We start from the raw sequence: 27982 nt of genomic DNA on the forward strand, positions 1-27982 counted from the left end.
CTGCTAAAAGCTCTGTAGTGGCTCCATATTCTCTCAGATTTAAAGCCCCAAAGCCTTAGAATAGACTACAGCCTTTCTTCCCTCCAGCACCCATTTATTACTTCCCAGAGCTCATCTTCTGTTTTTTAAAAAATTGAAGTGTAGTTGATTTATAGTGTTAGTTTCAGGTATACAGCAAAGCAATTCCATTATACATGTACATACATACATACATATTTTTCAGATTCCTTTCCATTATATGTTATTACAAGAAATTGAATACAGTTCCCTATGCTGTACAGCATGTCTTTCGTCTCCTACAATTTTTGTCCCCTCTGATGTCACTCCAGTCACACTGGCATTTTCACTGTCACTCTCCCACCTTAGGGCCTTTGCACTGGTTGTTCTTTTGTCTGGAATATTCTTTCTCTAGATAGCCTGAGGGCCAGCTCCTGCAGATCCTTAAAGTGCTTGCTCAGTAATACCTTGTCAATGGATCTATCTTGACTGCCCTTTTAAAAATTGCCATTTGTTGCAAATATTAACTATTATATATAAAGTAAACAACAGGTTTCTTCTGTATAGCACGGGGAACTATATTCAGTATCTTATAGTAACCTATAGTGAAAAAGAATATGAAAATGAATATATGTATGTATATGTATGACTGAACTATTATATTTGCTGAATGAAGTTCAGAGCTTAGGTAAATTCACTTACCAGCTAAGTAGTCTAATGTATCACACTGAGAACCATCCAGATTCATTCTAGGTGCTGAATTATATTTTATCTTACTTAATATTCAAAAAATCTTATACGGCTAGAATTATTAACCCCTTTAAAAATTACTACATGCATTAGAACTCCACCATCACAAATAGTTAAAACTGCCAATTTCCCATCTTGACATATTTATCAGTAATTTAAAAAACTGTATTTAAATGCGTTAAACAAGTGGTTTTGATATTTTTTATTAAACATATTTGAATATTTCTTCTTACGTTACCCCCCAAAGTACAAATTATATCATAGTATTTCCCGTATTATGAAATGGATATCAAATTTTAGAGTACTTAAGCATCACCCAGAGTACATGTTAAAAATTCGGATTCCAGGCCTCCCCAAATTTCTGCTGTGTAATTAGCCCACAGATTACACTCTGAGAAACACTAAAAGAAAGAATATTAGGGATATTTCTAGTTTTAGGATTGATTCAATTATTACTTTAAAATAGGTCTGTTGAGCAATATTTAAAATATAATTGTGGCTTGTTTGGTCAGCAGTGGTAGTGTTTAAAACATAACATTTTCCCTGATTAAAAAATATAAAATTATTTTTGGATACTGAAATTCAGGTTTTGCCTGAATTTCTAAAATTTAAAATTCTACCCTCAGATAGTTATGGAATTTTGAATAAATTATTTAATTATTAGATATTTAAAAATACAATGAGAGAAGGAATTGCCATTTATTAAATTAACCAAGCAGTTAATGAATAACTTGCCTATAAAAAGCCTTCAGATGGCTTTATGTTGCATTATACTTTCACGAAAAAACATTTTATGTTTACTGCAAAGAAATAGCTAAACTTTTTTTTACATAGATACTGTATTTCATGGCAAATGCCTTTGACTTTTAAATTTTAAATCTTCTGTCTACCTTTTAGAATGAAAATAGTAAAAAAAAAAAAAAGGATGGAAATTATTCAAATGTAATATAGGTCAAGTTTGTGGATTTTATATATTATATAGTTCAAATTTGTTGACTTTTTAGAAGGTATATCTAGTTTTATTTTAGATATTGACTCCATAGGATTACGATAATTTGCACTTATTTCTGATGGGTGTTTATTCTGTTCTTACTAACATTTATCAAGTACCTGCGTACCACTCATTACAACACTGAAGACACAAAGCTCATTGTGGCATAATTCCTGCCTTGAAAAGTTGGAGTGTAATCGGAGAGTCAGCATACAAACAAATAATTCAATGTGACCAGTGTTTTACTGGTCGAATGTATGTAAAAAGTGCTCTAAGTATTGCCAGGATGTCAGAAAAGGCTGCACTGCAGAGGTGATGATTTAGTTCGATCTTGATATAACCATAGGAGTTTGCAGGCAGAGAAGAGAGGAAAGGATACCCTAAATGTAAGAACGTTTTTATATTTTGCAGAAGGAAGCCTGAGAGGCAAGCTTTGTTTGGGCATGGCACCTAGCTTGATATGGTAGAATAGTAAGTGGAACTATTGGAAATGGTTTTAAAAACAGTATTTTGAAAATAATAGTGAAATACTTACCTTTTTGATTCGGATCATAAAGACTTAAGTTGAAGAAAATGACGACATGGTAGTTAGTGTTTGTATTTTTTTCTTTCTCCTTATATGTTTCAGCAACTCAAGTGTCAGTGGCTTAAAACTGGGCAGTTCTTTTTGAGTTCCGTGACATACAATTTGGCATGGGACCCTCAAGGTATTTAGTACTTATTTTTAGAAATTACAAAAAAAGTAAATACTTGCTTTAAGTGTATGATTACAATGTGATATAGTCTTCCACAATATGAAAATGATCAATAGTATTTTCTTTTGGCTAGTCAATGAGTGTACTTTCTTCCTTTTTTGTATACACTGCTTTGTACAGTGCCTAATTTACTATTAGTTCTGTTTTTTTCCCTCTTGCTTTTGAATGTTTTATTCCAAGAAACTGATGATTTGTTTCTTTAGTTAATGTGCTATGCTTTACTCTTAGTGTATTTATTAAGAAACAAAATCAGAGATAAAACAAGACCACAAAAACCCTGTCTTCTTTTGTTATTCATAAATTTCAGGAAATTATTCTTTGATATTGAAAGATCAGAAACCTCTAATGGTAATGGCTGTTGTCCCTTTTGACACTCACAATTAATGAGGGTAGTTTTAATATTCAAGTAGAACAACAGATTTCATTCATCTTTAGTTTTGTCTTCTATCCTGAGAATATTCTGTTGTTGTATGTATCAGAGTTTTGGGGGTATGGTTTTGTTATTCTACTTTTACTGTAAATAATATTTTTTTAAAAAAGGTTTTCATGATACACAGTAGCTCTTTGCTGGTGGGCTTTTCTTTTTTTGTTCTCAATTTTCCCTCAAGTTTTCTTGTCTAGTGGGTTCTTAGAGCTTTTAAATGGATAGACTATTAAGTGTTTTTCATAGACAATATTGCTTATTTTTCACAGAATAGTTTATAGGCCTAAATAGAAGCCCACATATGCATTCATTTCTCTAGATAATCCTTGCTTATTCATCAGAACATTCTTTAATTTTCAGATAACAGATTGTTGACAGCAACTGATTCTATTCAGTTGTGGGCTCCTCCAGGAGGTGACATTCTGGAAGAAGAGGAAGAAATTGATAATAAAATTCTTCCTGTTTTAAATGATTGGAAGTGCATCTGGCAGTGCAAGTTAGTGTCTAACTCTGTTGTTATGTTCATTGATTTAAAAAGAAAAACTTCCTAAAATATGTTCCCTTTCATAATGATCTTTATTTTTTGATGGTACCATTGCGTTTAGAAGCCTAGAAAGTAGAGTTTTTCTAAGTGAAACCCATTATAATACCATCCTTTAATCAGTGCTCCAGTTGATTGTTTAACAAAAAGGGGACAAAAATATTTTCATAGTAATAACCTCAGGACTTAGGCTGATAAGGTTGCCACGTAGGAATTATTCATTAGTGCATGAGATATGGATGGCGATAGGGAGAGGGAGGATGTGGTGAAAGTTGCCAGCCACTCTAGCAAGTGGAAAGATGGCTGTACCATTAACAATATGGATTATGTGAAGGGGACCAGCTAGCCAGGGAAGATGATGAGCTCAGTTTTTGAAACGTTGCATTAGGATGTGGGTGGGGCATGTAGATGGGGATATCATTTATGCATGTTAATTGTATTCTTCTTGGGATCCCCAAAGTGAACTTTGGATTCGTTGTAATGAATTCATTTATATTTTCAGGGAGGTGAAATACTTATTTTTAGAGAGTTGAAAACACTCTTGTTTTGATGATATGAAAATCTTATTTTGACTGTTTATATAGACAGCATTCCAGACTTTAAAAATGCTAACAGTTTAACTCTGTCTTTATAGAACCTCAGTATCTGTACATCTGATGGAATGGTCCCCTGATGGTGAATATTTTGCTACCGCTGGAAAGGTAAACGACCAAACAAAACATAAACAGAAGAAGCAAAACAATTAAAAAGGTTTCTTGTTCATTCTCATTTTCAGTGTTCTCATCTGTCAGTTGGGAAAATCCTACATTACGAAGCTGGCCTGAGGAGTAGTGATAGTATTTGTAAAAGATCTGGTATCTTCTCCATGGATAGTTGGCACCTGGGAAATAATGGCTATTTTTGTTTTTATTTGACTTTTTCAAAAACTTATGATTTTTAAAAATTAACTTAAAAAAACCCCCAGCATATATACATACTATAAAAAGTAAAATAGTACTACTAGATTCACAGTGAAAAGAAGCTCTTACTTCTTCCCACTCTTAATTCCTGTGTCCTGGAGGCAGTTGCTCATAAAATTGCATACTTTGGTGTTTCTTTCCCTATTGAATAATTTGTTTATGTTCCCATTGATTTTTTTTTTCCCCTTTCAGTTTTATGTGTCATCTCTGGCCTTGGTGCCATGGTGGCTGAGACATCAGTTCTCTAGCTGATGTCCCCACCACACCTCCGCTTGGCACGTACACATAGTCACTTCCCTCCCTCCTGCCTTTCTGATATAGGTATCTCATAATGTTTGGGTAAGTCAGTATTTAATTGTTCACATTATTAAAAGTGTGAAAAATAATTCTTCGTGGAAGAATTACTTTGGCGTTAATTAGTTTGTTTTGTTATTCGCTCAGTTTTCTCTGTACCTCATCCATCCCCTGTACCTCTGACAGTCTTTGAATCTTGTCACAGTATGAGCCCACGCAGGAGTTATCCTGGAAATGTGGGTTCTCTTTGCTCCAGTCTGGCTTTGTTGTTCTCCAAGTCTTAAATAGTAGAGCTGTCATTTTAGGATTTTCTTTTACCAACCTTGGGAGAGTCTCTTTGCCTCTCTCCTTTGCTAACTTTCCTTTTTCTTAGCATCGTTTATCTTCTTTCCTTGTTTTGATGGAGATATCCTCTAGTAGTTTTCTGCAAAAGAAGAATTAAAAAAAATTTTTTTTGAGGTCCTTTAGGTCTGAACAATTCTTTCTTCTATCATGCTTGATTTGATTGGGCATCGAATGGGTTGAAAATAAGTTTCCTTGAGGATTTTTAAAGTCATGGTTCCATTGCCTTCTAGCTTCCACTGTTGCTGTTTCAGAGGTATAGTGCCAGTATGACCATGCTCCCCCAGCTCCAGCTTATGGAGGTTTAAAAAACTTCCCTTTATCACTGGTGTTTTGACATCTCAAGATGTCGTGATATGGGTCAGTTATCTATAATTATTTTAGTATATATCTCTAACGGATAATTTTTTTATGCAAGCAGTTTGGTGGGTTCAATCTGAAAACTCGTGTCCTTCAGTTCAGGGAGATTATTTTATATTATTTCTTTTGTGTTATTTCCTTCCCTTAGTGTTCTCTTTTCTCTCTTTCTGGATCCCCCTTTATTCAGATGTGGATCCTTCTGTACCGGTCCTCTAATTTACTTTTATCCCCCCATCTCATTTTCTATCTCTTCATTTTTCGCTTTAAATTCCAGGGGATTTTTCAGCTTTAACTTTGAAATAATTTTTCCATGCTATCACATTTTTCATTTTTGAGAGTTTTTTTTTTCACTCTATGAATGTTCCTTTTCAAATTATAAAACATTTCTTAAGAATAAAAAAAGTAAAACTTACATATAAGATATAATAATTAAACAAGTGTACAAGTACCCAGTACCCAACTGAGACCAAGGGCATAAAACTAATAGGTTCCTTATCTTCCTCTTGCATCTCCTCATTCCCTTCCCACTCAGGCAGTTGGAATCTTGAATTTTATTTCATTCTGTTGCTTTTTTAAAAAAAAATAGTTTCACATGTATAAATTCCCAAATAGTATGTTTATTTTTGAATAGTTTTGAACTTATAACAATGATACCATATAGTTATTGAAATATAGCTTCAAGATATTAAAAAGTAAATTTGTGATAATATCAATTATGTACTTTTTTGGTAATACAATAAGTAACAAAAATTACATTTAAAAATCACAAGTTAAAACTTAATTGTATTTAGTTGTTGGATGTGGAATTAAAACTTCCATGTTATCCTTTACGAGGCAAAGATAGGTTTTCCAAGAACATCAGAATTCACCCAGAGCTCTTTGAGTTAATCTTCAGTTGTAGAACACTCAACTGTTTTGTGGTTGAATGAGTACTTGGCACAGAGGTAGTTGCTCAACAGCTGATGACATTATAGAGAGGAAGACTGCACAACATTATACGCAGAAAGACTGCAATCGTTTGCAGTTTAGTAGTAAACTAATAACCAACAATTTCAAAGTAGTGAGGAGTGCAAAAAATGTTTGGAGGTATCTGCAGCAGCTGTCTTGTAATATTAAAACATCTTTGATTTGTTAGAGACAAAGTTGTAAGTACTGCTAATATCACTTGGGTGTGTTGGTATGTGCAAGATATTCATAACTGAAATTCAGCATTTCCTTCAGTTAGCAGTTATGAAAGTAGAGAAGTAATTGTTTTCCCCAACTCAAGTTCATGGTAACTCTGGGTCTTGGCTTTCTTGGTTTCTCAAGAGGCAGACCCCCAGACAAGGATTCACGTACACGTAATTAATATGGGGAGTGATCATAAAGAAATATCCTGGATTTGAGGCAGGTCACTGAGGGTGCTTAAAAAAGGGTACATTATCATGCAGGTGGTGAACAAGCTTAAATCTTTGGGTAACTCTGGGAGCTAGTGCTCCTCACAACATGGTGTTCCTCATACGTGTTCTTTACACACATCACACGGACACACATCCTTGGTTGAGGGCTGGTGAGGGAAGAGCATTAATTCTCTGTACTTATAAACAGTTCCTGGAAAGCTCAGGTGAAGATAGGTAAATGCTGTCTGTTGGAACTGGCTCACTAAACTGCTAAGGCATGAGAAGATACAGTTGATGTATCAAAAATACTTTTTCTATCTTGTATTCTATCCACAGGCACCTTGGGTCAGAATACTTCAGAACTTCTAGTTTAGAGTCTGGACATTTTATCTTTTGTCTTCTACATTTAGGGTCTAAAATTTTTGTGGAATAATTTTTAGGTATGGTTTGAGGAAGAGGTCAGGTTTCATTTTTTCTGTGTGGATATCCAGCTGTCCAGCATAGTTCGTTGGAAAGCCTTTTCTTTCTCCATTGCTCAGTATTGCCACTTTTGTCAAAATTGAATGTCTGTACTAGTGTGGATCTTTTTCTGGGTTCTTTTCTCTAGTCCATTGGTCTTTCCTTGTGCCAATGCCACCTTAGTTGTTAGAACTTTTAAATTATCTTGATATCTGGTAGAGCAAGTCCTACCTTTTTGGTTTTCTTTTTTCAGATTATCGTGACTATTTTTGGCCCGTTGTATTTCCATATATATTTTAGAATGAGCGTGATAAATTTTACAAAACAAACAAAAAACCTCCTGTGATTTTGATTGGTATTTCGTTTATTCCATAGGTCTGTTTTGGGAGAATTGACGTCTTTACAATTGAGTCTTCCCATCTGTGAACATGACATAACCCTTCATTTATTTTAGATCTTTTTATTTCTCTCAGTAATGTTTTATAATTTTCTACGTAGAGGTCCTAAATATGTTAGATTCATGCCTCGGTATTTGGTATATTTGATGTTGTTATAAATGCTGTCATTATATAACTTTCATTTTATAATTGTTACTGGTATATAGATAGGTAATTAATTTTTGTATTTTGGGTTTATACCTAGCAATCTTAATAAATTCATTAATTCTAACAAGTCCTCTGTAGACCCTGTCAGATTTTCTGTGTGCATAATTCAGTTATTTGTGAATAACGACAGTTTTATTTCATCTTTTCTAAGTCTTAAGTGTTTTATATCTTTTTCTTTTTTTTTACTGAAGTATTTAGGGCCTCTAGTATAGTACTGAATAAAGGTGGTGAGAGTAGGTATCCTTTTCTTGTTCCCAATCTCAAAAGGATACCCTTCATTGTGTCACCATTCAATATATTTACTGTAGATGTTTACTGTAGATACTGTTTTTCAGATAAAGGAAGTTTCCTTATTTGTAGATTGCTAGAATTTTAGTTTTTAATCACAAATGATGTTAGATCTTAGCAAATACTTTTTCTGCATCTAAGGATATTATCATTATTTTCTTATTTTTTCAAATTTTTTTTATTGTTAGTGGAGGTGCTGGGGATTGAACCCAGGACCTCGGGCATGCTAAGCATGCACTCTACCACTAAGCTATACCTCTCCCCCTGTTTTCTCTCTTAATAAAATGAAATAAATGGACGTATTTTCAGGTGTTAAATAAACTTTGTGTTTCTGGAATAATCCCAACTTCACTGTAATGTGATATCCCTGCTGGATTTGCTTTGCTAATATTTTGTTTCAGATTTATGTGATCTATGTGTTAGAGTGAGATTTGGAAATAATTTTTCCTTTTTTGTGTAGGCATACCTAGTTTTATTGTGCTTTGCAGGTCCTTTTTTTTTTTTTTCCTTCAAATTGAAGGTTTGTGACAACCCTGTATTGTCAGATGATGGTTAGCATTTTTTAGCAATAAAGTATTTTTAAGTTAAAGTATGTACATTTTTTGAAGATGTAATGCAATTACTGCACACTTAATAGACTACTTAATTATAGTGTAAATGTAACTTTTATATGTGCTGGGAAACCAAAAAATTCGTGCAACTCCCTTTATTGCAATAGTATTTGTTTTAGTGCAGTGTCTGGAACTGAACCCCAGTATCTCTGAGGTATGCCTGTAATGTCCTTGACAGATTCTGATATCAAAGTCATGCTGGCCTCATAAAATGGGGTTAGAAAGTTCTCTTTATCTACTCTGTAGAAGGAGTTTGTGCAAAATCAGTGCGGTTTTCTTCTTAAATATTTGCTAGTGAAGCTATCTGGACCAGGAGTTTTCTTTGTAGAATTCAATTTTTAAAATAGTTGGAGGGCTATTTAGATTTATTTCTTTTTTATGTCAGGTTTGATTAGTTATATTTATCTAGAATTTGCCAGTTTTATCTAAATTTTCAAATTTATTGATATAAAGTTGTGCGAAACATGTTATCTTTTTAATGTCTATAATTCACATGTGATGATTTTTTTTCATTTTTGATATTGATTGTGCTTCCTCTCTTTTTTTCTTGATTCATCGCACTAAGGGTCAATGAATTTTATAAATCTTTTCAGAAAACTGACTTTTGGTTTTGTATATCTGTTCTTTTATTAATTTCTGTTTGGTTGTTCTGGTTTTTTTTTTCTCCCCAAAACTTTTTGAGATGAATGTTCAGCCTTTTTTTAAGTATATATATGTTTAACACTAGATTTTCCTCTGAGCTTTAGCTTTATCCCACAAGTTTCTTTCATGTCATGACTTTTGATATGTATTATTTTCATTATTATTCTAAATATAATTTTTTCTAATTTTTATTGTGATTCATTCTTTGATCCATGGATTGTCCAGAGAATGGATTAGAGTCACATTCAATTATTGTGGGGTGGAGGTAGATGGTGCAGAAGTATTTTATTGGTGGTGACAACTTTTATTTTACATTACTAAGTAGAATTTACAAGTAATTTGTGGTTAGAAGAATAACTACTGGTACCGTAATGACAGTGACTACTAATTGGTGAGAGTTATGTACCAGAAAGTGTGCCTTCAAAAAGCCTATGGGGCAAGCGCTACTCTCTCCTTGTACAGAAGGGGAAACTGCAGCTTGAGAACTTCCTGGAAACAGAGACAGGCAGAAGGCGGAGCTGGGATTTTAACATAGGTGTTTTGGATTTCAAAGCACCATAATCAGCTGGCTTTGTATTTCATTGAGAAAGTATTTGTTGCAAGTGTGTCTCGAGAGTGCTTTGAGGCTTGGGTAAGTATGCATTCTTCCAGAAAAGGTTTATGTAACTTGTACCAGGCACTTGGAGGCACACCCTACTCTAAGTAAATTCTCAGCTTGGAAGTAGTCCACACAGTGTACACTTGGGTCTCATGAGGCCCATTTTGTGGTTACAAATACCCAGCAGAGACCTCTTTCTGTACTTAAAGTCCAGGTGCAGATGAAATCTTCCTTATCATATCCCTTTCCAGAGAGGACTTTTTCTTGATTTCACCCTTTCATTTAAGGATAGTCCATAGGTCTTTTCTTTTGGTAGTATGCAGGTACCTCTGGTTTGACTTACGTTGTGTGTGCACTGCGTTGTCTCTGTGTAGCTGCTGTATGTAAAACTGAAGCTCTGTGCCACTGGATGTTGGTGAATTCCCTTATGACAGTCTGCACTCCCATGCTAGCATTTGTTTACTGTGGATTCTTGCCTAAGAAAATAGGTACTCAGAAGAGAACTTTGATAAGCTGCCATCACCCACCTGTATCTATCCATCCCCCTCCGTTGGAGCCTGTATGTTCTGCCTTCCCTTGTGTTGCCATGGATGCACTGTCCACTCTTATGCGGGACCAATTCCTTCACTTGTGGACGGGATGGCACTTGTCCTTGCTTACCTGGCTCATTATTACAGTCATACCCTCTCTTACTTAGTTTCTCCTTCTCCCTTTGGGCATCCTACTAGCATATGTTATGAATTGAATATTTGTGTCCCCCTCCCAAATTCATATGTTGAAGCCCTAACCCCCACCCCCCAAGTGATGATATTTGGAGATGGGGCCTTTTGGAGGTAATTAAGGTTAGATAAGTTCATGAGGGTGACCCTCACAATAGGAATAGTACCCTTAGAAGAAAGATTCCACCAGAGAGCTTGCTGTCTGTCCCCCACATGAAGACATGGAAAGAAGGTGGTTGTCTTCCAGGAAGAGAGCTGTCACCAGAACCCAACCATGCTGACACCCTAATCTGAGACTTCCAGCCTCCAGAACTGGGAGATAATACATTTCTTTATTAAGCAACCCAGTCCAGGATACTTTGTTATGGCAGCGTGAGCTGACTCATACAGCATAGCATACCAGACGTGCGGTAATCGGTCCCTCTCTTAAACAAACAACGATAACAAAAAGTATCTCTTGACCTTCCCTCTCAGCTTCTGTTAATTTCTTTGCCCTCCTTAGAGCATCTTGAAAGGGTTGCTTGTTAGTTGTTGTCTCCAAGTTTTCCTCCTTGTTTTCTATTGCACTGTTGTTCTCTTTACCTAGAAAACTCCTTCCCCCAGAGACCCGTGTGGCTTTTCCCCTTGAGGGTCACTGTCTCAGTGAGGCTCTCCCTAAGCACCCCTTTTAAAATTGCATCTCACCTCCCACTGTACATTCTGTTCCCTTCACCTGCCTGAATTTCACTCCTAACACTATGTCTAGGAGTCTGTATTAGTTTTCTATTATTGCATAACAAGTTACCTCAAACTTAGGAGCTTAAAACCACACATTGATTACCTCAGCTTTCCGTGGGCTAGGTGCCTGGAGATGGCTTAGCCGTGTACTGTGATGAGGGACTCTGAAGGCTGCAATAAAGGTGTCACCGGGGCAGAATTCTTACCTGGAGGCTTGGCTGGGGCAGAATCATCTTCCGAGCTCACTTGGGTTATCGGCAGAATTTATGTCTCTCTAGCTGTATGACAGGGCTTGTAGCTGACTTCTCTCATATATATATTCTTAATGTTTCTGATTGTCTCCCTTTACTTACCTAGTGTGTGATGTTTGCCTCTGCTGTGTGTCACAACTGGCTAAAACCTTGAGAGCATTTTAGGATATATGGTCTCTTGACAAGGTCACTTGGTGCTTTAAAAACTATTAATGGGCTATGTCAGATGATCATTACTCATTGTCTGAATATCTTCTTATCTGAACTCTCATCCCTGATGAATCTGAAAGATACATTTGTGCTTGAGACAAAAGTAAGTAGTAAGTCTAAAAGCACGTCCTCTAAAATGAGAGATTTTAAGCTCCTCAGAGGTGATTTGTATGCGTATTCCATAATGCCAGTATCTTCTTTCTCTGAATTTTTATTGTACACAGTCTTAACAATTGATTATTGAGTATTTTTAATATTTTATTAGTCACATTTTCTTAAGATTTCAATGTTCAATTTAACTAGGAGCCAAATGTTTCAGATACCACATCTAATTAAGAGCCTTTTGATAAAAAGAACAGAAACTATCTTTGTAATGTTGGCTCCCTCTTCCCTCCAATCTGTTCTGCTGCTGTTAATAAAGCCAAGTTTGACTTGATGAAACAGATGGTAACTGTGATCTGCCACTAGAAAGCATTTTCTACCGCCTCTGCTACACATGGCAGAATTTTGGTTCAGATGTTTTGGGTTTTGGGGACTCAAATCCAACTACCTTCAGGATTTTTAATATTATACTTCATTGAGCACTTTTGTGGTAAGATCTGTTTTTAGTAAGTGTGGTAAATTAAGAGTATTTTCACTTTTTATTTGAGCTTAAAGTAAGGTCTTACTTATTAAAGAGCCCTTTGTCCCCACAAGACATACTTGATTAAATCTTCAGCTCAAGAATTTTTTTTTCTGGTTTGCTTGCTAGATGTTTATCTCGTTTATTTTTATGAATTTTGTTTTACTAAACTTTGTTTTTACATTATTCTAATCACTATGAATAAATTTAGTTTATAAAGTTTGTATCTGAACACTGTAACAGTTGGTTATTTTGTAAAATTTGAAAGTTACTTAAAATAGTTTTGGTTTTTCCAAGAACATTTTTCTTTAATAGAAGATTACCTTTTTTGAGTAAAACATTGAGCTTTCTAAGGGCTAGGATGAGAAAAATTTGTGAGAGTGATTGTGGCAGGAAGGGAGGGAGCAGATTACAGACTGTTCTCAGAAACTTCTCATCCCCTTCTTGAGAGCGAGTCTGTTCCTAGATTCAGTGTTTCAGTTATTTAAGGATTGGCTTATTGACCTTTATTCCCCCCTTTAATGTGGAAATAACTTTTTAAACATGATATGTATTTATTGTTAAGAGAAACATGCAGAGAAAATGAAAATCCCCCGGCAGGTAGCCCTCCCTCTTTCACCCCCCCAAAGTCACTGCTCTCATTTAATATATATTCTTTTAGACTTTTCTATGCCTTTGTAAACCACACAGAAGTCTGTGTGTGTGTACATACATATTGTTTAAGGTGATTTCTTCACTTACTGTATCATAGATAGATAGGTTAATATGCATACATCTATTCTTTTTAAAGGTGACATAATTTTCCATCATATGAATGGATATGTGCCATAATTTAACCAGACAACTATCAATGAACATTTAGTGGCTCTAATTTTTTTCTACTACTATTAAAAATGAATATCCTTGTACATAAATCTTGCCCTGTTATTTTTTTATAATTAACTTTATATGGTGTAATTATATGTAATTAACATAAAATAAAATTGTTTAAAAAATGTTCAGGTCAGTGAATTTTGACAGACTTAGAGACCTGTGTAATCATCACCACCATCAAGTTACAGGACAGTTCTGTCATCTCATAGGGTTTTGTTTTACCTCTTTCCAGTTAATCCTCACTCCCATCCCTAGTTCCAGGTAGTAAATAGCTGCTCTGCTGTTACCACTGTTGATTAGACTTGTCTTCGCTGGGGTTTCATGTAAATGAAATTGTATAGTACGTACTCTTTTGTGTCTGAATTCTTGCACTTAGCACGGTGTTTTGTGATTCATCCATTTTGTGTGCATCAATAATTTGTTCTTTTTATTTCCGAGTTGAATTCCATTTTATATTCCATATATATTCCATTCCATGATATAGTATATGAATGTATTATAATTTGTTTAGCCATTCACCTGTTGATGGATATTTAGGTTAGTTGGAGTTTTAAGCTAAAATGAACAAATATATCATGACCATTCATTTGCAAGTCTTTCTGTAAACATTTCTTTTTATTTCTTATGGGTAAAAAATACCTAGGAGTGGAATTAGTGGGTCACATGGTACTTTACAAAAAAGTACCAAACCCTTTCCAAAGTTGTACCATTTTGCATGCCCACTAGTAATTGAATAGTTTCAGTTGCTCCACTTTCCTGCCAAGATTTGGTATTGTCAGCCTTTTTAATATTAGTCATTCTAATAGTTGTGTAATTGTGTCTTATTGTGGTTTTAATATGTATTTCCCTGATGTCTAACAATATTGAGCACATGCTTATTGTATACTTTTGTTGATAGAGTTTATTTGTCCTTTGCTCATTAAAAAAATTGGATTGGTTTTCTCGTTATTATAGAGTTTAAGAGTTCTTTTCATATTCTAGCAAAATTGAGAGATAAATGTGTTGTAGATATTTTCTCCCAGCCTGTGACTTGCCTTTTCATTTTTTTGGATGTCTTTTGATGTTCAGAAGTTTTTAATTTTGAAGAAGTCCAACTTAGCAATTATTTTTTTTTTTATTGGTTTGTGCTTTTGGGTCGTAGATATAAGAAATCTTTGTCTACCCAGAAGTCACAAAGATACTTTACTGTGTTTTCTTTTAGAAGTTTTATAGTTTTGACTTTTACACTTTGAGATTTTTTTTTTAATTTGAAGTCAGTTTTTTCTCAAAGGGATATCAAGATATTACAGTGGCATTTCTTAAAAAGGCAGTCCATTCTCCATTGAATTTCTTAGACAGCTTTGTTGAAAATCAATTATCCGTACATTTGTGGATCTGTTCCTGGTCTCTATTTTGTTCTGTTAATAAATATGCTAATAATGTATCTTGGTTATTGTAGCCTTTTAGTTAATTTTGAAATCAGGTAGTGGGAATCACCTGACTTTGTCCTCTTCTTTTAAAATATTTTTGGTGGTGTCAGCCTTGATTTCCACACAGATATTGTCAGTTTCTACAAAAAACTTTCTGTGATTTTGATTGTGTTTACATTGTATCTCTAGAGGTCAGTTTGGGAAGAATTATACATCAGTTACTTTTGGTCTTCTGATCTATAAATGTTTTTATTTAGGTTTTCTTTCCCTTAGCAGTGTTTGTTATCTTCCTAATGTAAAAGATACTTAAGGAAATTATATTTCCAATTGTTGCTAACATATAGAAATAGAGTTGATTTTTGAATTTTGATCCTTAGTTTTATGACCTTGCTTGTCAGCTCTAGCAGCCTTTTTTGGTAGGTTTCTTAGGATTTTGTAAATAAAGACAGTTTTACTTCTTCCTTTCTAATCTGTATGCCTTTTGTTTTTTTCTCTTACCCAATATTTTGCAAGTACCAGGACTAGTACAGTGTTGAGTAGAGTCGATGAGAGCAGTGATTCTTGTATTGCTCCCAGTTTTATGGGAAAAGCATTGTCTTTCACCATTACACATGATGTGATTAGTAGGTTTATTGTAGATTGATTTGATCATGTTGAGTATGTCCCTTCTATTTGTCCTAGTCCCTGTTCCCATGCTGAGAGTGTTTTTCTCCTTATGAATTAGTGTTTACTTTTGTCAAATGCTTTTTCTGTATATAAAGAGATAATTATGTAAGAATTCTTTTTCATTCTGTTAATATGATAAAATATGATGATTGATTTTTGCAGTGTCAAACCTGCTTTTCTTTGCTAGGATAAACTCCACTTGGTCATGATTTTTTTTTAATATACTGCTGGATTAGGTTTGCTACTAATTTATTAAAGATATTTGAATCTTTGTTCATGAAAGAGATTCATGCACAGTTTTCTTATGTCTTTGGTTGTAGTATCTGGGTAATAATACTGCCCTTTACAACGAGTCCTTTCCCTCAGTTTTCTGAAATAATTTGTGAAGGATTGGTGCTATTTCTTCCCTAGATGTTTGGTAAAATTCATCAGGAAAGCCATCTGGGCCTAGCATTTTAGTTGTTTTAGGGTTTTGTTTTTTGGTAAGAAGATTTCAAATTGTGAATTCAGCATCTTTAATAGATGTACAGCTATTGAGGTTTTATATTTCTTCCTTTGTCAATTTTTGGGAAATTTTTTTTCAAGGAATTTAACTGAAATTGTTGAATTTATTATGATAAAATTGTTCTTAATATTCCCTTGTTGTTGTTATAATATTTGCAGGATCTGTAGTCCCCTCTTTCATTCTTTTTTCAAAAATTTCATTTTATTGAGTTAGTCAATTTACAATGTTGTGTCAATTTCCAGTGTAGAGCACAATTTTTCCGTTATATATGAACATACATGTATTCATTGTCACATTCTTTTTCACCGTGAGCTACCACAAGATCTTGTATACATTTCCCTGTGCTATACAGTATAATCTTGTTTATCTATTCTATATATACCTGTCAGTATCTACAGATTTCGAACCCCCAGTCTGTCCCTTCCAACCCTCCTCCCCCCTGGCAACCACAAGTTTGTATTTTATGTCTATGAGTCTGTTTCTGTTTTGTATTTATGTTCACTTGTCTTTTTCTTTTCTTTTTTTAAGATTCCACATATGAGCGATCTCATATGGTATTTTTCTTTCTCTTTCTGGCTTACTTCACTTAGAATTACATTCTCCAGGGCCATCCATGTTTCTGCAAATGGCATTATGTTGTTGTTTTTATGGCTGAATAGTATTCCATTGTATAAACATACCACCTCTTCTTTATCCAGTCATCTGTTGATGGACATTTAAGCTGTTTCCATGTCTTGGCTATTGTAAATAGTGCTGCTGTGAACATTGGGGTGCAGGTGTCTTTTTGAAGTAGGGTTCCTTCTGGATATATGCCCAGGAGCTGGATTCCTGGGTCATATGGTAAGTCTATTCCTGGTCTTTGGAGGAATCTCCATACTGTTTTCCACAGTGGCTGCACCAAACTGCATTTCCACCAGCAGTGTAGGAGGGTTCCCTTTTCTCCACAGCCTCTCCAGCATTTGTCATTTGTAGACTTTTGAATGATGGCCATTCTGACTGGTGTGAGGTGATACCTCTTTGTCCCTCTTTCATTCTTGATAATGGTAATTTGTGTTTTCTCTCCAAATACTTTTGATTACTCTATATAGATTATGAATTTTATTAATGTCTTCAAAAATAGCTTTTGGATTTATTGATTTCTTTATATTTTTTGTATTTTATTTCATTGGTTTTTATTCCTACATCTCTTTAATGTGGTTCACTTTGCTCTTTTACTGATGCTTCAGGTAGAAGCTTAAACCATTGATTGAGACCTTTTCTGACGTGAGCATTTAAAGCTATACATTTCCTTCTAAGCACTAATGTAGCTGCAACTCCCAAATTTTGATGTTTTGCTTTCGTTTTCATTCAGTTCAAATCAAATTTGAAGTGTTTTGTTTAGTTTACAAATATTTGGGAATTTTCTTGCTGTCTTTCTTGTCTGTTTCCTGGTTTAATTTTGTGTGATTTTAGACAGTAACAGATGAAAGTGATGGGGCTGGTTCATTTGAGGTGGAGGCTTGTGGAAATGCGGGAAGGGGCTGGATTGCTCCCTGCGTGTGGAAGCTCTCTGACTTCCATTTATGACTTGCAGAGGCTCTGAGGTACCTCCAGGGTTTTTATAGTACATAGTCTGAAACTACTGCCATAGTTTGTGGAGTAAATTTGGTTAGGTGAAAATGATGCTCAGGTGAGCAAAGTACTTGGAGGAAAGGAACTAGTGCATTGTTTAGTGGTTGTCTCAGAATCGGAACTTAAAGAGATTTCCTGTGTAAGTCAGATGCCCAAGTGAGACCTTAATGGAAACATACATTATGCGGTATAGTTTGAACATGAGCACTAAGATGGAAAAAAACAAGTCTGTCTAGTCCAGGTGAAAATATTTGGACTTATACACATTTTTCAGGAATACGTAATTTCATTGTTTCTTAAGAGATTAAGATTTTTACATAAATGGTATCATTTTACTATTTTCCTTTGTGTACTTTTCACCTTTGAAGATGAAGCATTATAAAGGAGATAGTTTCTTTAAATAAGATAAAATTATTCAGACCTTTAACAAAATTCTTAGAACTAAATAAAGTGATAAAGTCAGTGCCTGTTGTTATATCTGTAAATATCTTAAGTGGTCATAGAGGTGGTTCCTGAAAACTGCCTAAATGCCTTCTCATCATGTTAGAAGTAGGGATCAGAAAACTTTGGTCCATGAGCCAAGGATGGTTTTTACTTTTTAAAGAGTTAAAAGAAAAAAAAAAAACCAAGAAGAATCTCTGTCACAGGCTTTGTGGTCCACAAAGCCTTACTGACTTGGCCCTTTACAGAAGTTTGCTGGTTCCTGACTTAGAGTAAGGAGCAATTCATATCGAAAAAGGATTTGTTTCATCCTTTCAGATCTCTTCAAAAAGGAGAAGATGATAATAATGACTGATAACATGGCTTCTTCCTGTCCTTTCTTATTTCATCCAAGCTGGCATCTGGTTTCAGAGCTACCCTTGTTTATTGAAGTGGGGGAATTTGGCATCGATCTCTATTTGAAAACCAACATGATGTAGAGAATATTGTTAATGGACACATTGTCCACTTATTTCTAAAGAATAGTATTATTTAGAGTAATAAGCATCATTTTAGATTTGGTTTTGTACTATATATAGGTCACCTGTTAGTTTTTGTATATAGCTTTATTTTTAAAGCTTCTTCAGACTACTTAAATTTTGAATTGTGTGTGTACGAATTAATTTTATGTTGACCTATGTATTTTTGCAGGATGATTGTCTTTTGAAAGTATGGTATCCTATGACTGGTTGGAAGTCTTCAATTATACCTCAGGATCATCATGAAGTGAAAAGGAGACAGGCATCTACCCAGTTTTCCTTTGTTTATTTGGCACATCCCCGGGCTGTGACGGGTTTTTCATGGCGTAAAACTAGCAAGTATATGCCCAGGTTAGACAACTGTGTCATGTAACTTCAGTTGGTATAGTTATATGTTTATAAAAATAATGAAAACAAAGGTTCTTTTAATTGACATGGTGGCAGTTTAGAGCACAGGTTCTGGGTGTCAGTTGCCTGAATTCAAATCCTGCTGTTGTTCAGACGTAGAAAATAAACTATGGTTACCAATGGGGAAAAGACGGGGAGGGATAAATTAGGAGTTTGAGATGAACAGATACAAACTACTATATATAAAATAGATAAAAAACAAGGACCTACTGTATAGCACAGGGAACTATATTTAATTTCTTATTTAATAATATATAATGGAAAAGAATCTGAAAAGAAAAAACATGTATAACTGAATTGCTTTGCTATACATCTGAAACTAACATAAATCAACTACACTTCAATAAAAAATAAAATTAAAAACAAAAAAACAAATTCTGCTGTTACAAGCTTTGTGAGCATTTTAAAAATTAAAAAAAAATTTATTCATGTATTTAAGTATATTTTGAGCACTTTTCATGTTTTGAGCACTGGGGATATGGCAGCAAACAAGATAAATAGATCTTTTGTTCTCATGCAGTTTTTAATGCTAGGGATAGATGCTAACAGATGTCTTTTTTTTTTTTTTCGGTGTGTGAACTTTTGATTAAATTTCTTAAGCTCTCTATGCCTCTGTAGAATGAGGTAGTACCTGCATGTACCTCAGAGAGCCATATGAGACTGAAGTGTGTGGGTACGTGTGAATGCTTATACGGGCCTTTGCGTATCCCAGGCAGCGTTAGCTGGCGTTGTCAGTCGTAGCAGCAGCAGTAGATTCTAGGAAGGAAGCGTTTGTAAGGCACAGGAAAGCACACATTGAGGGAAAATAAACCATAGCAATAAACTGTCAGGAATACATATGGTGGGAAAGCGTATCAGATACAGTGAATAAATTAGCCAGATTTTTCTTATCGGGGCTATCAACAGAAACTTCTCAGAGAATTTATTACTGTAACTTTTTCCTCGTAGCGTCTCTGAAAAATGTTTAGAAGATTAAGCAAACTACAAAGAAGTCCATACAGATGGTTCCGGTATTACACATACAGTTCTAAAAATGCTTCTTGGAACTCTATTCATTCTTGATGGAGGATTACTTCATCTGTTAAATATATCTGAGCACTGTTTACACCTAATGGGAAATATAGCACATATTATAGAGGTGCTTGGTAAATAACTTGGGGAATTTATCCATTTTTGGAATCTAAAAGATTACTGTAACAATCTGCTTATTTGCGTCTATTGAAAACATTTGCAAAATACTACCTGTGAGTCAGACTCTATGTAAGTATTTTTTAATGGGAGATTTTCCCATAGTTAGCAGTTAAATCACTTCAGCGGCTTGATGCTGTGATATTTTTACTTAATGGAAATTGATTTACAGTTTGAAGTTATATTCTCCATACAGTTTTATTATGAATATGCTCACTTGTTTACCTATTTGTAACTATTTATAAGGAGGATCAAGCAAAATTCTGCAGCTCTTGCCATAAGCCACCTAGTTTAATTACATTTAATGATCTTTTATTATGGTCATTCTGCACTTTGCAATGACTAGGTTTTCTTTAGCTGTTTAGTTTGTTTTGCTTAAAAGGTACCAATCCTCCAGAGCCTTGTTCTCAAGCAGCACATGTGTAACCTGGCATTAATTTCTGTTTCCTTTGTCAGGACCGTTTCCTAGTTTTTGTGATGTCCCCAGCAGTACTGTGTGTGCTTTCAGGCTCTTTGATGGACCACTCTTTCTCCACAGCGTAATTTCTAAAGCAGTTGGAAGCATACTCTACTGTCATTTAGTTTAGCTGTTCAAGGCATAATTCTAATGAATTAAAGTGAGTGTTAAGGGACTGTTAAGTTGTTCTTATTTTATGGTAATTGATTGCACCCTGTATCCAGCCTGCTACCTTGCAGGTCTGAGCAGGTAATAAATGGGGGTTGGTGAGAGTGTAATAATCAGTGGAAATCCATTATCATTATTGGAAAATTAACTACACATAGATCATACTGTTAGTTTTGCACTAATGTAATCTTTATGCATGAAGAACTAAGTATTAGTAGCCTTTAATTAATTGATAGCATTGAGCCTCATAGTAACTTTTGTTTGTTTCTCTTTGTTGTTAGAGGGTCTGTCTGTAATGTGTTATTGACTTCATGCCATGATGGTGTCTGCCGGCTCTGGGCAGAAACCTTATTACCGGAAGACTGTCTTCTGGGTGAGCAGATTTGTGAGACTACCACTTCCAGCGTTGCCAGCAATCTTGCTCATGCTGGAAGGCACAAAGACAGAATACAACACGCTCTTGAGGTACTGTTATTTAAAATCGTAGATGAATTTTGAAGATAATGTGAATCTGGTGGGAATTCGTAAGCTAAGATGCAGATAGTGCACATGGTACACATAATAATGAAATTAATAGCAAAGAATTCTTACTTATTTTATGCCACGTAGAAGCCATATACAGATAGTAATGATTTCAGATTTGTAGTCTAGGTAAATAATATAAATTTAATTCTTTCGTTTTGCATGTCAAATGTGAAAATCTCTAGAAGTAAGCATCTTTGATTAGTAAAAACATGTAAAAGTTCTTGAAATTGGTTGTAATTAAAAATATTTTGTTTTTCAATTAAAAAAATTTGCTTTTGTTTCATAAGGATTAAATTTTATTTTTGTTTTACTTAAAATGACTATCAAATGATCCTTAGGGATAAAGATATTGTTAAGATAGTAAATGAACTTATTAAAATTAAAAATTTAACACAATTATATATTTTGAAAGTGAAATAATTTTTCCAACTTTTAAATACAAAATATATGAAATAAAAGTGCTTTCTAAGAAATCAGATTATTTATGATACAGTAGGAACTGTTGTGTCCATTATGATTAGGGAATAAAATGAGATAAACACATTATTGAAAATTATCAGAGATTTATTATAATAAACGTAGGTTACTAATTTTCTTGATTTTTCATGTGACTTTTTATTACACGAAGAATATGATTATTCTAAGTTAGTCTAGGAAAGAGAAAAAAATGTGAAATTTATAAACCAACTATTCCAGTTTGTGTGTGTATATGTTCTTTGTCTTTATTTGAATGATTGAGATCATTTTATACAGTAATGTTTTATAACTGGTTTTTTATACTTGATGTGTTACAAACATCTGTCTACATTACTAATTATACTTTTACATTGTACATTTACATTGACACTTTAATGATTGTATAGCCAAAATGGCTTTGCAGTTTTAGCAAGCAGAAATATTTTTGGGTTTGTGATAAGGCCAAGGGTGTGGTCCTTAAAGGTTTCATATAAAGTAGTTCTGCTCTGATACTGTCTGTGATTGGGCATTATTTATAAATTTTTTCAACATTTAAAGCATAAATGGAATTAAAACCAGAAGTCAGAACAGTTTTGTTTTGCTATTGATTGAAATTTAGTGGGATAAAGTATTTAATTTACTAGATGTTTCCAATCATTTGTATATACTTGTGTAACATATTTTACCTTTAAATTACATGAGTTTTTGGAGACTAAGGGCTTTTAGATGTCTTTTTATCCTCCATGTTACCTAATATATTGCTTTTCAAGTATTAAATTGAATTACTAACTGCTACATAAAATAAAAGCCAAAATGTAACTAAAGATGTAATCAGTGATTTGATACACTTTTGCTACTTTTAATAATGTTATTAATAATGTTAAAATTGTTTTTAATAGAAAAATCCTAATTATCTGACTTATGAACTATTTTTCTTTCTAATGTCCTTTCCTACAAAACTCCTAACTATAAGGTCTGTATAATTCTGTATGTGCTTAAGTTATACACTTTGTTCCTAGAGAAAATAACCAGCCAATATTATACCAGCCTTGCTAAACTAATTAAAAATAATGATTAATGTCAAAGATGGAGTGAGAATAACTTGAGACGTATAATCAGAGAAATAAGCAACTCCAGAGCAAGGAGACCAGAGGCAGAGGACACACCGTAGAGCTGATACTGTTTTCCACATGAAAAGGGATAAGGGCTGTGGAAATTGAAAGGAAGGACCAGATGTTTCACTTCAGTGCAGAAAGAACTGAGAGGATGCTACGTTTAACTTAACTGAATGTGAAGAACAAAGGAAAAGAATGAGATACTATTATAAAGCATGGTTTTGGGGGTGGGTTAGGTGACAGAGTAAGGAAATGTGGTGAAGGTGGGGTTACAGTGTGCAGAAAAGGTCGTGCTGAGAGTGACATGGCCTCATGTCCAGATAGTTCAGATGATTCAGTATGCCAGTGGAGAATTTTTATCACAGAGACGTGTCTCAATTTAAGCAAATCCCATAGGTCAACACTTACGTGAGGTCATTCCTGGCTGCTCTTATCTGAGTAGATACCCCTTGTCATTGTATATTTTTGTACTCTCTTTTTATCTTTATAATAGAGGTCATATGTTAGATTATTTTAGTTGACTGTTTAGCTCTAGGTGAAAAATTTGGGGAGAAATATTACTCTTCCTGGTAGGAAGATATGGATTCCTTTTTTTTTTTTAATTTTAAGTTTTATGACTAGTAAGTTTCATCTCAGTTCCGGGATATCCTGAAAAAACTAGACTTTGGACTGCTAATTTTAGTAGGGGTTTCTGTAGATAATATTAATAAGTATTTTTGAGCAACTGCTGCCTTGAACTATAATTTACAAGACCAATGGAGAATACATTCAAAATTGTTCTATTGTAGTTAAAATTTCCTTTAAGATGGTCAGGTTTTACAGAGAGGAAACTTGTAGAATCCTTAGTAACTGAAAGTACTTTGATTGGCATTTATTAGACTTTCCAGACTTGGGAGTTAGTAATTATTTTTCTGTTTTAGACAATACACCATTTGAAAAATCTAAGAAAAGGGCAAAGGAGGTCTTCTGTTCTTGTAACTCACGCTGAATTAACGCCTGACCAGATGGCAACACATGAAGTTCAGAGACACATTTCCCACCACGCAAATGCTCTGTGTCATTTTCACATTGCAGCAAGCATCAATCCTGCCACAGGTAAAGGATAGTAGTTTTATTTCTTGTAAATATGCTGAAATAAGATAAGTAAATAGAAAAGTGGGACAACTTTTATACCCTGTTTTTAATTTTATGTCAGTACGCCATGTTTCCTTCTAAAATACTCCTTATTTGCAATAGGAATATAATATAAGGTACCTTTTCTTAAATCGAGAATATGATTCTCAGGGGATAACTTCAAATAAGTTTTTTCAGCAGCATTGTTTATCCAGCGTACAGCAAGGTTTCTAAGTAAATTAAAACTGAGAAACTCTAATTTACTGAGAATGAATGAAACTGAGAACGAACACAAGTGGTGGCAGCCTGGTTAATTTGGGTGATTTTCCTCCTTTTTATATTTTCACTATTATTCTTTCTTCTCAGCTCTTCTTCATGACTTTAAGTGTATTTTTGCATAGTTGCTCTCATATTTCAGCATATCTTATTCTCTACTCCCATAGACTTTCTTGTCCCACACCTAGGAAAAGACACTTTTTCTTACTAACCTTGATACTTTCTTTTTGCTCTTTTCTACCCATGTGGTTGAAAAGTATTTTGAGGCAGGTTCAGTGTTGGCAAAAGCATATTCAAAAGCTTTTATTTAAGGTCATTGTTTAAAAAAAAAAAACATTGTTTTCTTTCTACATGAAAAACACTTGAGAAGACCTGTAAGTTTCATATCACATTGCTGGTAGAACTATATTTATATAAAGTTATACTCATTTTTATTTTGAAATGGAAGTCTTTTGCTTCAGGGTGCAGAGGATTTTATTTTATTTGTTTTTTATTTTTTTTTTAATTGAAATATAGTCAGTTTACAATGTGTCAATTCCTGGTGTACAGCACAATTTTTCAGTCTTGCATGAATATACATACATTCATTTTCTTATTCTTTTTCACCATGAGCTACTACAAGGTACTGAATATCCTTCCCTGTGCTATGCAGTATAAACTTATTTATCTGTTTTACACATCCCAGACAGTACTGCAAATCTCGAACTCCCTGTTTATCCCTTCCCACCCCCTTCCCCGGATTTTATTTTTCAATGTTTATTTATATAAAGGTGATATTCAGTAAATACAGTTCCAAAAGAGTGACCTTTCGATGCTTTCCCCCATTGAGCAGTGGCCCTGTCAGATATGTGCTGTCCACTGTGGTAGCCACTAACCACATACAGCTCTTTGAGCACTTGAAATGTGGTTAGTCCAAACTGAGATATACTGTAAAATACACACTGGATTGCTAACACTTTGAAACAATAAAACAATGTAAGGTCTTTATGAATAATTTTCTTTAATATTGATTACATCTGGAAATGATATTTTGCATTTATTGGGTCAAATAAAATATGTTGTTATAATTAAGTTTACCTGTTTCTTTTTCCCTCTTATAGTGTGGCTAGTAGAATAAAAATTACGTATTTGTCTTGCATTTGTTTGCATTATATTTCTATTGAATAGCACTGTTCTAGCTGATTAAATGTTACTTTGATTGTATTAGTTTTCTGATCTAACATATTAATTATATTCCAGGATTGTCTTTATAACATTACTTGTTTTCAAAATGGTGGTGATTTTAGATTTTTATAAACTTTTAACCTTTTTAAAGAACCTCATCTTGAGTTATTGACTGTGATGAAGACCTAACTTCAAACAAAATGTAGTTAGTAGTAGTATGCAGTAAACTCAATAAATGTTAGAAACCTTGGCTTTTTAACTGTATACACTATCCTGATCAAATGGAATAGGATCACAGGACTGTCCCCTGTGGATACGCATTCTGACTGATCATTTGAGTCTGAGTACTGGTTATATCCTGTAGCCATTGGGCCTTGTCTTCCAGCATCTTTAAAAACCTCACCATTTAACCACTTTTAACATCTTCACCCTAACTTACCTTCATATTATTTAAAAAATTATTTTGTACAAATATTTAATATCATGCATTTGTAGGTATGATATATAAATACGACATTTAGGTTGATCAAATTGATTGCAAATGCAAATAATTTTGCAGGACTCTTCTCCACTTTTTTTTCAGGAAAGCATTTTGAATCCTGCAGTAAAGCCAAAGCTTTAGTACAGCGAATACCATATACCCTTTACCCAGATTCACCAGTTGTTAACCTCTTGTCATGTTTGCTCTTTTTCCTCTCTTCTGCCTCTATATATATGTCTTTACTCCTTCCTCCCCTATTTTTGGCTGAGCCGTTTGAAAGTAAAGTTCTGCCAGCATTTTCCTTTACCCTCTGAATATTCTATGACATTTCCAAAATATCTCAAAATGTGTCTTCTAATAAAAGGAGTATTTGCCTTTGTAACCTCAGTACTGTTACTGCATGCAGGGAATGTAGAAAAAATAATTTCATCTAATATATTATAGTTCATTTTAAAATATAGATTATTTTTATTTTTAAAATTTATTTTATTTTTTACTCTTCCATTAAGTTTATTTAAAATTTTTTTTTAAATTGAGATATAGTCAGTTTACAATGTTGTGTCAATTTCTGGTGTACAGCACAATTCTTCAGTCATGCATGAATATATATATATTCATTTTCTCATTCTTTTTCACCACGAGCTACCACAAGGTATTGAATGTATTTCCCTGTGCTATACAGTATAAACTTGTTTATCTATTTTATACATACCAGTCAGTATCTGCAGATCTCAAACTCCCAGTCTATCCCTTCTCACCCTCCTCCCCCCTGGCAACCACAGGTCTGTATTCTATGTCTGTGAGTCAGTTTCTGTTTTATATATAAGTTCATTTGTCTTTTTTTTTTTTTTTTTTTTTAAGATTTCACATATGAGTGATGTCTAAGGTGTTTTTCTTTCTCTTTCTAGCTTACTTCACTAAGAATGACATTGTCCAGGGCCATCCATGTTGCAGCAAATGGCGTTATTTTATCATAAAATTTTTTTTAAATTGAAGTGTAGTCAGTAACATGTTGAGTGGGGTGTACAGCACCATGTTTCAGTCATACATATACATACGTATATTTGTTTTCATATAGATTCTTATTAAAATGCATTTGTTATTTCTTTAAACTGCATTAATCGAAAATAGTCTCTTTGTCCCTCAGTTGTTAAAAAAGGTCAGTCTCAAAAAGGCTATCTTGTGTTTATCTTGTAGGATGTCTTGCAGGCTGAGTATCTGTCCATGATAAGATTTTGGTTAAACATTTTTAACAAGAATATTTCATAGGTATGTAAGGGATGTGTCTTACAAGATTGTTAATTTACAGATCCTATTTTATATGATTTGTTTTTTCTATCAGAAAACCAGGACTGTCATCCAGGAACTGGAGAGAGAACAACTTGAAAGTTTATTTAACATTGATACTCATTAGTAAAGCACTCCTAGAATATCCTATGCATTTCATCTTTAGATTTTCACTTCTTTTTGCAGAGGACTCATTTTCCCTTTATATTGAATGTATTATTTATAATTTGATTTGGGATTAAGGAGGTATATTTTTGAATTACACTGTTTTACATGAACTGGTCTATAGCATGCATTTCAGTTACCCCAAATGGAGAAAAAACACTATAAATTTGCGTGCCTTCCTATGTTCTTCCTTGAGATGATTTTCTCCCAACTTTTTAGGAAAATTTAAAACATTCATAAAAGTTGGATGAATGGTACAGTTAACACTCATTTCATTCACTTTGAGTCAACAATTGCTAACATTTTGCCAGTTGCTATATTCTCTCTGTATAGACACATATGTATGTGTGTATGTGAGTGAAATTTTTCCTTAATCTTTTCAAAGTAAATTACACACATCATGGCACATCACCCTTACATAGTTAATGAGCATCTCCTGAGAATAAAGGAATTCTCTTATGTAATCATAATACATTATCATACCTAAGAAAATTAGAAATAATCTCATAATCTCTAATATTCAGTTCATATTTAAATTTCAGTTATCTCAAAAATTTCTTGTATAGTTGCATTTCTGTTTTATATTTCTCTTCCCTCATCGCCAAACCAGGATTCAATAAAGGTTTGTGCATTTGGTGTATT

General features: G+C 33.9%; 1 protein-coding gene across 1 annotated transcript in view; it reads left to right on the forward strand.

The window, feature by feature from the left end:
* The window catches only part of DMXL2 (Dmx like 2), a 132121-nt gene that overhangs the window by 26577 nt on the left and 77562 nt on the right, over positions 1-27982 (forward strand). Inside the window, 6 exon segments of the mRNA XM_032481200.1 lie at positions 2367-2445; positions 3278-3413; positions 4093-4159; positions 18710-18888; positions 21040-21223; positions 23775-23949. Coding sequence (XP_032337091.1) covers positions 2367-2445; positions 3278-3413; positions 4093-4159; positions 18710-18888; positions 21040-21223; positions 23775-23949 — 820 coding nt within the window.

Source organism: Camelus ferus, chromosome 6, assembly GCF_009834535.1.
Source record: "Camelus ferus isolate YT-003-E chromosome 6, BCGSAC_Cfer_1.0, whole genome shotgun sequence".
NCBI classification, from domain to species: Eukaryota; Metazoa; Chordata; class Mammalia; order Artiodactyla; family Camelidae; genus Camelus; species Camelus ferus.